Genomic DNA, 14,584 nt, shown 5'->3' on the forward strand with positions numbered 1-14,584 from the left:
AATGAAATGTGTCCCATGTCGGGGGAGTAAAGGCCCGATGTTAGGGCAGAGTTAATAAGTTCGGTGAGGGAAGCGATGGCCTGTGTAGGGATATTCGCGAATAAATAGGAGGGGAAAGGGTCCAAAGTGCACTTGCAAGTTTTTAGTTTGAGGCAGAGTTTGGAGACTTGCGGTTCGGAGACAAGCTCGAAGGTAGTCCAGGATCTGTCGGCAGGGATGGGGGTGGATACAGGTAAGGTAGGGTTGAGATCAATAGAGGTCAGGGAATTATAGGAGAAAGTGGGAGGGAAGGAGCATCTTAGGGTGGTAACCTTTTCATTAAAGAAATTTGCAAGGGCATCGGCTGATAGAGATAGTGGGAGCAAAGATGGGTCATTTTTTGTAGTTAGGGAGCGCTAGATGTTGAACAGCGCACTGCTCTGGTTGTTGGATCTAGAGATCTTGTCTCCGAAGAAGTTTTTCCTGGCTTTTTTTAATGTTGAATTGTAAAATTTAATATTAGCCCTCCAAGTCTGTCTATCAGAGGGGGATTTAGATTTTTTCCATTTGCGCTCCAAAGCGCAACATTTCTGTTTTAATTCTCTGTGAAGAGGTAGGTACCAGGGGGCCTTTCGGGGGTAGGAGATGGTTTTGGTGGTTAATGGAGCAAGGGAGTGGTAGGTGGACTCAGAGAGGGTGGTCCAGTTGTGCCAATGTGATTCGGGGTCTGTAGGTCTAGGGTTTGAGGAGAGTTTGTTGAGGAATTTGGACCAGAATAGGTTGCTCGAGGTTTTTTTGCGGAAGGTTATGGAATGAGAGGAGTGGGGTGGGGAGTCAAGATGTGACATGAAGATGGGGAGGCAGGTAGTCCCTAAGAAGTGGTCAGACCAAGGGACTTGTTCCCAGCGAGTGCCGTCGGTTGAGGTTTTGAAGGCGGTAAGATCAATGAAAGTGGTGAAGTCTAGAGTATGCCCTTTTTCGTGGGTTGGGGATGGGGTGGGTGAGGGAAAGCCTAGAGAGGTAAGGAAGTTGTTGAAGTCGGACGTATCATTTTTATTGGTATCGTCAAGGTGGAGATTGATATCACCAACGATTAGAAGTCTTTGAAATTTAAGGAAGGCATTTGTTATAGTCTCATAGACGAGATTGGAAGATTTGGTCCAAGGGATGGGTGGTCGGTATAGTAACAGGATGCCCAATGGGTGGGTGCGGAGTTCGTCATTAACTGAGGCAAGCAAATATTCTAGAGAGGCATGGGTGCCCGTCTCAAGGAGCTGGACGTCGAAGAAAGATTTGGAGAGGAGTGCCAGACCGCCTCCTTTTCGATTGGGTCTGGGGGAGAAGAGGCCTTGGTAACCGTGGGGGAGGAGTTCGTTTTGTGTGAATAGATCGTCTTTGGCGATCCATGATTCTGTGATGCACAGGAATCCAGGGTCGAGCTCATCTAGAAGGTCTTTCAGGATTTGGGTCTTATTGCACGCGGATCTGGCATTGCAATAAAGTGTCGGGACTGGGGTGAGAGAGTTCGGGACAGTGTTGGGAAGATTGGCAGGGGGTAGGGGCTTTAGAGAATCTTGGTTGACTTTTCGGAGGTTTTTCTTGGGAGGGGAATTTCTGGTGCATATCAGTGTGGGGATTCTGAGTCCGGGACAGAAGGTATTGGTGTTAGCAGGGTCGAGTAGGTTGGGGGAGGGAGGTTTCAAGACAGAGGGAAGGATAGAGAGGTGAGCAGAGTAGGAGGAGAAGGATGGGTTCATGGTGGGGTGGTTGGTGTGAGAGAGTCTGCAGCAAGGGGGAATAGAGTTGGTTGAGGAAGGAGTAGGGGAATTTAAATCAAGCTGGCTAAGAGCAGGGGCGAGAGTAGGGAGGAGAGCCTTTTTTTTTTTTTTTAGGACTAAAGGGGGGCTATATCAGCGAGGACAATTAGCGGCTAAGCGCTTTCCATGTGGTGCCTAGAGCGGAGAGACTTGGGGCAATAAATGGATAACAAGGGAGATTGCACAATTAAGGTATGTATGTAGCCCAGGATGTGCTAGGGGAAGTGGGGCAACCGAAAAAGTGAGAGACTGGTAAAAAAAACCTTTGGCTGAGGATACAGTTTGGTGCTGAACTAAGCAAAAACAGCGAAAAGTTTAGCATCTAAACAGGAGCAAAGACAATAGTAAAGTAAGGTACAGTTTGGTGCTGAACTAAGCAAAAACAGAGAAAAGTTTAGCATCTAAACAGGAGCAAAGACAATAGTAAAATATGGTACAGATAAGAATAGTAAAATATGGTACAGATAAGAATAGTAAAATATGGGCTGGAGAAGAGCAGGCTCGCAAAGTCAACAGGGCAGGGCAGATCCCTCCTCCTCGAGTGGCGTCGGGTGGAGGAAGGAGGAACAAGATGGAGGAAGCTTCCTCCTTCCTCTGCCTTGAAGTCTACAAAATCTGAGCCGCATGGGGGAGGAAGGAGCAGGCAGCGGCTGAGAGCGAGGAAGCCAGAGGGAGGAAGCCAGAAGGGGAGATAGCGGCGGCGAGGAGCGGGCGAAACAGGAGGAGGATAGGAGGAGTGTACTACAAGGGGAAGACAAAGTGGAGCAAGACAAAGGGAAGGAACAAAAGGAGGACAATAAGAACGTACCACAAGGGGATGACAAGAGAGACAATAATCAGGAATCAGCAGGATAGGAAGGGGACAGAAAGAAAAATGAAACGCAAGGGAAAATAACAAGGGAAAAAAAATACCAAGACTTGAACTGCATGTACACTAATGCAAGAAGCCTAAAGAACAAAATGAGGGAACTAGATGAGAACCTAGACATCATAGCGATCACAGAAACATGGTGGAACGAGGAAAACAAATGGGACATAGTACTGCCAGGGTACAAGCTCTACCGAAGAGATAGGACACATCAGAAAGGAGGAGGAGTAGCACTTTACATAAAGGACACCATTCACTTGACCAGAGTGGACGCAGCAGCGACAAATGATCAACTGGAATCACTATGGGTTAAAATACCGGGAAGAAGGGGAGCCTAGATAAAGATGGGACTATACTACCGCCCACCTGGGCAAACTGAAGCAAAGGATTCAGAACTGGGAGCTGAGTTGAGGCGGGAATGTAAAAACGCAAACACCATAGTTATGGGAGATTTCAACTATCCCGGGATAGACTGGAGTCCTGGAGTTTCAAAATGTACAAAGGAAACGAAGTTCCTGGAGGCTTTATGGGACTGCTTCATGGAACAGCTTGTCAAGGAACCAACAAGAGGGACTGCTATTCTGGATATAATCCTCAATGGGCTGAAAGGACCTACCAAGGAAGTGGAAGTAGTGGGACCATTAGGAAACAGTGATCACAACATGATCCAGTTCAAAGTGGAAATAGAAATGCCAAAGGGGAAGAGAACCATTACCACAACGTTTAACTTCAAGAAAGGGAACTATGATGCCATGAGACAAATGGTGAAGAAGAAACTCAGGAACAGCTCCAGGAAAGCACAGACGGTGGAGCAAGCCTGGTCCTTATTCAAGGACACGGTAAACGAGGTGCAAAACCTGTATATACCCAGATTTAGAAATGGGTGCAAAAAAAAAAAAATTAAGCAAAAGACCCGGCATGGATAACCAATGAAGTTAAGAATGTGATAGGAGACAAGAAAAAATCATTCCGGAAGTGGAAAAAGTATAAAACCGAGGAAAATTGGAAAGAGCACAGGAAGCATCAAAAAGAATGTTACTGCGTGATCAGAAAAGCAAAAAAAGAGTATGAAGAGAGACTTGCCAGAGAGGCACGGAATTTTAAACCATTCTTCTGATATGTGAAAGGAAAACAGCCGGTGAGGGAGGAGGTGGGACCTCTGTATGAGGAATACAGGAAGGGAGTGGTGAAGGAAGAAGAAGAAGTGGCAGACAGACTAAATACATTCTTCTTGTCGGTCTTCACAAAAGAGGACTCATCCAACGTGCCGGAACCGGAAAAAATCTTCAAGGGGGATCAAGAGGGAAAATTATCATGCATGGAGGTAAGCCTCGAAGACGTACTCAAACATATAGATAGATTAAAAACTGACAAATCTCCGGGCCCAGACAAAATCCACCCGAGAATACTGAAAGAGCTCAGAGATGAAACAGCGGAGTTACTACAGCAGATTTGCAACCTATCCTTGAAAACAGGGGTAATCCCGGAGGATAGCGAATGTTACACCTATCTTCAAAAAAGGATCGAGAGGCGACCCGTGGAACTACAGACCGGTGAGCTTAACCTCAATTCCGGGGAAAAGGACAGTATCAATGAGCATATAGAAAAAAATAATCTGATGAGAACAAGCCAGCATGGTTTCTGTAAAGGAAGATCATGCCAAACGAACCTACTGCACTTCTTTGAGGGGATAAGCGAACAATTGGACAAAGGTGACCCCATAGACATCATATATCTGGACTTCCAGAAAGCCTTCGATAAGGTACCCCATGAGCGCCTACTAAGGAAACTGTGGAACCACGGGGTGGAAGGGGACATGCACAGATGGATCAGAAATTGGCTGGCAGACAGGAAACAGAAAGTAGGAGTAAAGGGACACTACTCTGACTGGAAAGGGGTCACGAGAGGCGTCCCACAGGGGTCAGTGCTGTGACCGCTGCTGTTCAACTGGAATCAGAGACGAAGTGCGAAGTTATAAAATTTGCAGACGATACAAAACTCTGCAGTAGGGTTAGAACTATTGAGCAATGTAAAGAACTACAAAGGGACCTGAACAAACTGATTGAGTGGGCAAATAAATGGCAGATGAGCTTCAATGTAGAGAAATGTAAAGTCTTGCACATAGGGAAAGGAAACCCGATGTATAACTACACGAGGGGGGGGAATGGTACTGGGGGAAGGCAAACTAGAAAAGGACTTGGGGGTTTTGGTGGATAAAACAATGAAGCTGGCGGCACAATGTGCAGCGGCCTCAAAGAAGGCAAATAGAATGTTGGGCATTATCAAAAAAGGTATCACTACCAGAACGAAGGAAGTTATCCTGCCACTGTATCAGACGATGGTGCGCCCGCATCTGGAGTACTACGTTCAATACTGGTCGCCGTACCTTAAGAAGGATATGGTGATACTCGAGAGGGTCCAGAGAAGAGCAACAAGGATGATAAAAGGCATGGAAAACCTTTCATATGCTGAAAGGCTAGAGAAGCTGGGGCTCTTTTCCCTGGAAAAGCGGAGACTTAGAGGGAACATGATAGAAACTTATAAGATCATGAAAGGTAGAGAGAAGGTAGAGAGGGACAGATTCTTCAGACTAGCAGGGACAACAAAAACAAGAGGGCATTCAAAAAAATTGAAAGGAGACAGATTCAGAACAAATGTTAGGAGGTTCTTCTTCACTCAGAGGGTGGTGGACACCTGGAATGCACTTCCAGAGGAGGTGGTAGGGCAGAGTACGATTTTGGGTTTCAAAATGGGATTGGATGATTTCCTGAAGGAAAAGGGGATTGAGGGGTACAGATAGAGGGTTACTATACAGGATATTCAATGATTAGGGAATAAAATGTTTTAGGTAAAAGATCACTTACAGGTCATGGATCTGGGGGCGCTGCCACGGGAGTGGACTGCTGAGCATGATGGACCCATGGTCTGACTCGGCAGAGGCGATGCTTATGTTCTTACGTTCTTATGAGTACAGCGGGTACAAGTGGATCGATTTTTAGCTCCGTAAAAAATGACAAAGACTAGGGGACACTTGATGAAGTTACACAGAAATACTTTTAAAACCAATAGGAGGAAATTATTTTCACTCAGAGAATAGTTAAGCTCTAGAATGCGTTGACCAGAGGATGTGGTAAGAGCGGATAGCCGTAGCTAGTTTTAAGAAAGGTTTGGAAAAGTTCCTGGAGGAAAAGTCCATAGTCTGTTATTGAGAAAGACACGGGGGAAGCCACTGCTTGCCCTGGATTGGTAGCATGGAATATTGCTTGGGTTTTGGCCAGGTACTAGTGACCTAGATTGGCCACCGTGAGAACGGGCTACTTTGCTTGATGGACCATGGGTCTGACCCAGTAAGGCTATTCTTATATACATCAAGAACTACAGAACCCCTCCCTCACTCCTGTTCCTTCCCGGCACCTTCCAGCCCTTCCCCTATGTATGCAACCTGGTAACTTCTGAACCTCCACCCCTATAAATCCTCTGAGGTCCCCAGCCTCTACAAAGATTTACCCACAGATCAAATCCAGATACGATCATATGCATGACATTTACCATGCTTTAAAGCAGTCAATTTATACATATTATGCCACTGATTTAACTTTCCACTCTGTTGGAGCAAGCTGTTTCCATCTGGTAGCTATCAGCAGTCTAGTGGCAGTAAGAATTACTGCTGCCTGATTTGAATCGATTTACTTTGGTGAATCGATTCGTTGTCTGAAAAAATTTGATTCACCAATTCAGCGACCAACACTTCCCCCCACGGTGAGACCTGACATACCTCTCAGCAGAGACAGCGCTCTGAATGGCTGCTTATGGCCTGCCCCACCAGGGTCTTTCTTCTGCCACATCACTGTTGACAAGGCAGAAGGAAGTCCTGGTGGGGCAGGTCACAATCAGCCTGTTCACAGTGCTTCCTCTTCAAGGCTGGCCACCACCATGCTGCTGATTTGGGAGGCCCGGAAGTATCTCAGGCCTCACGGTGGGAGGGTCGGAGGGGTGCTGCTGCACAGGGGGATGGGAGGGAGGGATGGATGGAAAACTACTGCATAGGGAATGGGAGGGAAAGAAGCAAATGTTGGATATGGCAGTGGAAGGTAGAAAAAAATAATTTTATTTTCTATTTTGTGATTACAATATGTTAGATTTGAAATGTGTATCCTGCCAGAGCTGGTATTAGACAGTGAGCATGAGCTAGGACCTAACAGAGAGAGGAAAAGTCTTTTTTGTTTACACCACAGTGCTGGCGTGGGGTTGGAGAGGGCAAAGGTGGGTGGGGTGGGTGGAAAGGCTATACAATAAACCTGCTAGGACATTTGAGAAAAAAAAAGCCTGATTGAGCAGGAAAAGCAAATCAAATTGAATAATCGATTCAATAGGCCAAATCAAATTGAATATAAAAATTTTTCCCTGAATTGGGCAGCACTAGTAAGGGTAAGTTTGCACAAATTAAATTCCCCCTCCCCTAAATAAAGCTCATGACAGAAGTTGCAACAATGGGAGGGAACAGCAGGACCTGAAAATGCTTATAAAATTTTACTGTGAAACCATCCAGCCCAGGGGATGTCCCAGGTTTCATGGACCTGAGAGTCTGCCAGGCTTCAATCGCTGTGATTCCTTTACCCTGTCCAACCTAATTGACCATACATATTGCTCTATCTCCTCAAGCTGTACCACATCCTCTGGAGAGTACAAATGCCGATAGCATTCCACAAAATAAATCTCTAATATCTTTATCTCTCTGGAGTACCTCCTCAGAAGCCATCTGGATCGACAAACCATATTTTGTGATTGGCAAACCCGCAATCTATGGGCTACTAGTCTGCTGGCTTTGTTTTGAAACTCAAAATATTTTTATTGCAGCAACTATAAATTGAATTGCAGCTGTTCCAATTCATAAGAGTGCAGTTCCCTTTGTGCCCCTTGTAATTGCTGCCCCTTATTCAAGGTTGGTGCTTGTGCATCCCCCTCCAACCGGCTAATCTGATTAAGTAACTTCCTTATGCCCTTCTGCTTCTGTTTTTAATGATAGGCTGCTAAAGAGATAAGGCAACTCCTCATAGTAGCCTTCCCACACTGCTTCAGGGGAGGCCTGGCCCTCCAAATTCAGATCTAAATAGGTTTCAGGTTTATTAAAAATTTGATATACAACTTTATCAAATATCACAGCGGTTTTCCAGAGTTAAAAAAAACATTAAAAACAATTATCAACAGAAATACCGACTGACAAACAATGACTTACTGGTACAAAAGGAAGCTGGGAAGAACTACAATATTTAGATAGTAAAGAATGGGAAGGATAAAACCAAAGGGGAAGGGGAAGTAGGTACATCAGCCAGAAGTGTTTGGCTTAAGAAAGCATAAAATACTCCTTCACTTTGCGCTCTACCCTAAGATCATCCAACAGACTATCATTAAGCTCCCTGACCCAGGCGTGGCTCAAGGCAATCCGTTGCCTGAGGCGAGGGATGAGCTGGTGCCGTCCCTGCCCTGAGCATCCACAATGGGGTGCGGCAAGGGCTGCCCCAACTATTAGGCAAGACTGGTCAGCTGCCTATAGCAGCAGCTTCTTAGACAGCTTCAGAAACAGAGTAAATGACAGCAGAGTCTTATGCACCACTCCTTTTATGCCCAGATCACCCATGTTTAAAGCAAAACAATAGATTCTGCCAGAGAAACTCAAAGAACCATGTTTCTAGCCACACATACTTTAACCTGCTTTTCTGCAAAAAAACAAGGAGCAAAATGAGAAAGAAAGCAAAAGAAAAGCTCAGTTTAACACACCATAATAAAATGAGTTATAAGGGAGTTGTTATTCCATCTATTATTTTGTATAGCGCCTAAACTCTAAGCGGTTTACAAGTATAAAACATTCATAAAATTATATTATCAATATAAAATCCTAACCACTGTTTCAATCATGCTAAACAAGATATCTAAATATCACATATGTCCTTCTCTGCTGCCTAGATATAGGCAATTAGACAGCTGGGTTAGTAATAATTTCTTAAAATTATAGCTTAATATATTATTCTCTGCAGCATCCACTTGTAGGCATCAATGAACAACTGGGTTTTTAATAATTTGGAAGCGCACCAGTGGACTTGGGGGTGAGGGTTTTTTTTGGGGAGATGTGGTTGGGTGGGGTGGAGCAGCGCCGGTGTCCCTTACTGCCTATGGGGAAACTCGCTTTGATATACAAGTAATTTGGTTTACGAGCATGCTTCTGGAACAAATTATGCTTCTAAACCAAGGTATTTATTTAGCACGTTTGCTTTTTCCTCATCACTCTCCACATATCTCCTTTTTCACATTTTTAGCCATATGTTCTTCCGCCTGCGCTTGGCTTCTTTCAGTTTCACCCGGTAGTCCTTTCTGCACTCCTCTTTTTGGTTTTTTTTCATATTTCAGGAACGCCAACTCTCTTGCCTTTATTTTCTCCACCACCAGTTTGGCGCACTAGCTGATTTAGCTCGCTCTAAATTGGCTGGCACGCCTTAGTAAAAGGACCCCATAATTGCAATGATAGAATTTTCTAAATAACCAAGTTTTCACCAATTTTCGGAACATTATCAGCACCATTCTTAATCTCTAAGAGTAGAATTCAAGTTTTCAAGTTTAATTAAAAATTTGATTAAATCACAATTTCATACTTCAAAATGATGTACAATATAATAAAAAGGAAAATCAGACTACATTTATTACAATAAGACATGGATAAAACCGACAAGTACAAAAGGAAAAACGGGTGGAACTATAAATTAATTAAGGAAAAGAAAGACAAAAAGGGTAAAAACAGAAAGGGAAGGGAAAAATAAGCTAGCCTCGTAAAAGTTTCAAGTTTCAAATACATCTTTATACTGACAACATTTTAGTGTTCTTTAAAATCTATTCTTTTAAATTTCTTCCCTAATATAAGCTGGTAATGAGTTCCATATTTTTGGTGCTGTAACTGAAAAAATAGTATCACGTCTTGTATATATGATTCTCAAAGACGAAATAGAAAGAAGATTTTTGTCCTCTGATCTTAAGGTTCTTATGGGAGTATATGAAATTAGATATCTTTCTAGAAATATTGGTGCTTTAGCTGTTAATATTTTGAAGGTTAATAAAGCTATCTTTTATGTAATTCTATGTATTAGAGGTAGCCAAGGTGCTTTCTGGAGGAGAGGTGTTACATGATCAAAATTTCTCTTATTAGTGATGATTTTTACTACAGTGTTTTGAACTATTTGTAATTGTCGTAATTCTTTTAGAGTAATTCCTTTGTATAAAGAATTGCAATAATCCAACTTGGATATTATCAGTGAATGAATTAAGATATTCAATAAGGCCGCATCAAAGAACGAGGCTAAAGATCTAATCTTACGCAGTCTATGAAAACAACTCCTAACCACTGTGCTAATTTGTTCATGGTAGTTGAGTTTTTGGTTTTACATGACCCCTAATATTTTGGATCTTGGCGACTTCTTGAAGGAAAGTATTATTAATGATGATCGATGAGTTTTGCTCGATTCCTTCTTTCCAGTGAAAGAACATGGTTTTTGTGTTGGTGATGTTCAACGCTAATTTATTATAATTTAGCCAATCAGCAATTTTACATAGTTTCTTATTAATAATTGATATTTCTTCTAGCGAAAGTTTTAAATTATCTGCGTAAACAAACGCCGTGAACTCTATAGATTGGCTAAGTGTTAGTAGAGGAGCCAAACAGATGTTAAATAATAAGGGGGATAATACTGAGCCCTGTGGAATGCCGTAATTCATTCAGATAGGATTAGAAATTGAGTTATTAAAGATGACTTCCCTGTGATCTGCTAGCTTAGAGATCTGCTAAACTATCATATCACAGGGCAGTCAGAGACACCTGCCTGGAAGCTGCTATAGCTCAATAAGTAAAAGCCCTGTGCTCCTCTTCCAGAGGGCATAAGTTCAAATTCTAACCAGCTCCTCCAGCACATATTTTAATTGTGGCATTCTACCTTGCAGGTGCATCTTGATGATCTCACAATGAGGTCACCATTGTGCAGCTACAGACCTCCATTTATAATGAAGTAGAAGCCATGCTAAGATCTGTATCTGGTTTTTTTTTTTCTGTTTTTAAGCTTTTGCAAATGAAGTTATGTACATGCAATCTATATATTTTTGTCATGTGCTTTCTTTTCTTTCAAGAATGAGCTGATTGGAGCACTGTTTAGTTAGAAAAAAGGGTACCTTTTTAGCAAGAAAACGAAAGCTATGTTTTTCATGTGCTGTGTTTCAGTTAATGGATCTTTTCCTCTAATTAGCAAATAGCATTGCTGTTTGTCCACAAAAATAGAAGGTTTTGCATACAATATATCTGTTTTGATGTGACCTGTTTATGTGGTACCTTATTAAATGTATTTTGAGCTTAATAAAGCAAAAATAAATCCCAGAGAGCTATTTAACAGATCGCATTAAGAACGTCCAAAGAGTGCCTAAGTTCCGTCCATAGAAATCAGATCTATTTGAAGCCCAAACTAAGCTCAAAGGTAAATCTAGTTTTTATTCGCCTACAATATAGGCATCATATGGATGCCCTAGGTCACTCAGTGTTATGTAAATTAATCGAAGGACGGCCAAATTGAGTAACTGACCAAACCATGCCCATGCCTATTGAGTTAGGTGCGAGTTTTAAACATGGGTGTCCATGAAATTGTGGCTGCGTCTACAAAGTCTACGTCCTTTGGATGCCTAAGTACCAATAATTGCTTGTTAAGACTCTTAATTGGCTCATTAACCACTTAGATTGGACGCTTCAAGCATGCCTAACTTTAGGCATGATTTAGGAGCCCTTTATAGAATCAGGGCCTAAATGTATGCTGAACCAGATCCACTCCATATATGTGAACTTAACATGACCAAATTGTATGCTAAACTTGACTCTCTGTATATGTTAGATGATCAAACTGTGCTGTACACATGTAAATTTATAACCTGTTTGCCTCTGCGTTATGTATGTCAACCCTGTAACCCGTTCAGTGCCCTTTGGGGAGGACAGGATATAAAACAAACCAAATAAATAAATAAATAAATAAAAATCAGCGAGGAGCAGTATTACCAAAACTTCCTGAAGAAGTGGAGGGATTCAATCATAGTTATCATAAAGTCTGTAATCAATTTGTTTTAATCCTTTCCACAGTTGTAATGCAGGGCTTGAGAGACATGAGGTGTGGGTGGGGGTGTATAAGGGGTAGGGAAGGAACAGGTGTGCAGGTTCTAAACTCTGAACTACTTTCATCCACTTACCCAAGGTGAGGGATTTATGTGTAGAGCAGAAAATTATGGCCACCGTATCCGCAGGAGTAAAACCAGAGTTATTCCTACAAAGAAGGCAACAAGGAAAATCTGATCATTGTGTCAGTAAAAACGCTCACACACATAGCTGAAACCTCCAGGCCAGTCCCTAGGACACACCCAGCTAGTCAAATTTTCAGGATATTCACAATGAATATGAATGAGACAAATTTGCATGCACTACCTCCACTGTAAGCAAATCTCTCTCATGCATATTCATTGTAGGTATCCTGAAAACCTGGTGTGTCAAGAGGACTGTGCTGTAAACCTCTACTCTAGGCATTTAACTTTTCTTAAGATCTTTCAGAAACACTGAAAGAACTTGGGCCACATTAAGCAATAGCTTGCATTTTCCTACTAGAATGGGCATGGGACAAACTCTGAAGGGAGAGATTGTCAAGATTAACAAGTGATGTGGCTGCACAGATTAGAATGGTAGTATGGTTGTTATCTGCCATTATGTTCTATATTTTTATTAAAAATATCTCCCCCACCAAATTTTAGGATGCATGTGCCTGCTTGTATTGCAATGTTTATAGCCAGTGCTTGTTAAACAATGACGGCCTCTTTTACAAAGGCGCGCTAGTGGCTGGGCTGCGCTAACGGCTCTGAAGCCCATAGAGATTTAAAGGGGCTGTTGCCACGGCTTTGTAAAAGAGTCTGTGAGTGTCACATTTGTCTTTGAATACTGTTTTTTACAGCCACAAACTTAATTACTATGGGTACTTTGGTGAACATAAGAATAGCCTTACTGGGTCAGACCAATGGTCCATCAAGCCCAGTAGCCCATTCTCACAGTGGCCAATCCAGGTGACTAGTACCTGGCCAAAACCTAAGGAGTAGCAATATTCTATACTACCAATCCAAGGCAAGCAGTGGCTTCCCCCCCCTGTCTTTGTCAATAACTGACTATGGACTTTTCCTCCAGGAACTTGTCCAAACCTTAAAACCAGGTACGCTAAAACCTTTCCCCCTCCCCCCTCAACCCAACCCTTGAGCAGGACTCCTGTCCCAAAACTCCACCACTAATTTCTGCTGCTTCCCAACACCCCAACACTACTCTTCAAGCACCTATAGGGATTGGCATTTCCAGTGCAGCGCTAGAGTCTGTTACCCACCTTTTCAGTCATTTCTCTTTTGTTTACCTATTGCTGTAACAGTTAGACATGAGAAATAATTTTACAATAGGACATCCTTGCTATAAAACTAGCATGTACACCCATATGCAAATAAGTGCTAAAAATCTGCCTAAGTGCTATTTTGTAAATTTGCACATATCTTACATAATGTGAATGCCAGGCGAGCCTACAGATAGACAGAATCTGGGCAGATTCACATTTGTGCATGTAACTTAGAGAATGGTATAGGTGCACTATTATTCAATTGCCTTCTATTGTAATTGGTTTGATATATCATTAAACTTGGTTTCATTTTGTTAATCATGCCAAACCAGCAGAATGTTTGGGTAACACAGCATTCAAACTGTCCCTTCCCTCTCTCTTCTCCCCTCCAGATCAAAGGACAAACGTGAATACAGATCTAAACACACACTCTGAACTTGGGCTTAATTGGATGAGCCCTGTATTTCTTTCTCCTTCTTATTCTAACCTTTCCACCTCTATCGATAAGCCTTTCTTGTAATTTTCACCACTATTCTTTTCCTTTTGTGCTGTTCTTTGTCCATGTCTGTGTTTGGTCCATTTTAACTTTGTACCCTAGATTTTTATCTTGTACATCAAGGGTGTTCAATATCAGTTCTCATAGGCCATAATCCAGTTGAGTTTTCAGAATTTCCCCCATGAATATGAATAAGATCTGTTTGCATGCAGTGTCTCCATTTTATGCAAATAGATCTCATTTATATTTATTGTGGAAATCCTGAAAGCCCAACTGGGTTGTGGCCCTCGAGAACCAATAGTGAGCATCCCTGTTGCACACCAATGTTATTTACTACCATGTTTCCCTAGCATCATTTTCGGGGTAGGTCTTAATATAAGCCCTACCCCCCAAAATAAGCCTTAGTACCAGGAATTGCCAGCAACTCTTCAACCCGCCCCTCTCCCCAACCGCGCAACCGAACCCCTGCTGACTCTCATTCCTCCCCTCCCCGCCGACTGCAAGCGAGCTCTACCTTCAACCGAAGCAGCATTGGGCCGGCAGCACTCTAAAGAGGCTACTTCGACCTTGTCCATCGGGGATTTCATTCTGCCACGTTACTGATGGGAGATATGGGAAGGATAGAAGCTGGGCAAGGGTTATGCTGTACAAGGGATGGGATGGAGGGAAGGATAGAAGCTGGGCAAGGCTGCATGAGGGAGTAGAAGTAGAAGTAGACCGATTTTGGAAGATAATACTTTATTGTTAAATATATTTTATTGAGCATAAAATCTGAATCAAACAAAATACAACAATATAAATAACTCAAGTTTATATATTAAAACCTTCCAACCCACCCTACCAACCCAACCCAACCCATCCCCCCCACCCTCCCCCTCTCACTGATGCCAAACAAAAGTAAATAAAAGAACAGACTAACAATTCAAGATTCGGCTACGAGCCACCGGAGATAATGTAGACCAAAAAGGTTCCCAAATTCTTTGAAAAGCTT

At 42.6% G+C, this 14,584-nt stretch overlaps 1 protein-coding gene across 3 annotated transcripts in view; it reads right to left on the reverse strand.

The window, feature by feature from the left end:
* The window catches only part of SLC10A7 (solute carrier family 10 member 7), a 309,837-nt gene that overhangs the window by 40,954 nt on the left and 254,299 nt on the right, over positions 1 to 14,584 (reverse strand). For all 3 annotated transcript variants that reach the window (XM_033940172.1, XM_033940180.1, XR_004539057.1), the window contains exon 10: positions 11,929 to 12,002. In XM_033940172.1, coding sequence (XP_033796063.1) covers positions 11,929 to 12,002 — 74 coding nt within the window. Of the gene's footprint in view, positions 1 to 11,928; positions 12,003 to 14,584 lie in introns of those variants that run through there.

The sequence above is a fragment of the Geotrypetes seraphini genome, chromosome 1 (genome assembly GCF_902459505.1).
Source record: "Geotrypetes seraphini chromosome 1, aGeoSer1.1, whole genome shotgun sequence".
NCBI lineage: Eukaryota > Metazoa > Chordata > Amphibia > Gymnophiona > Dermophiidae > Geotrypetes > Geotrypetes seraphini.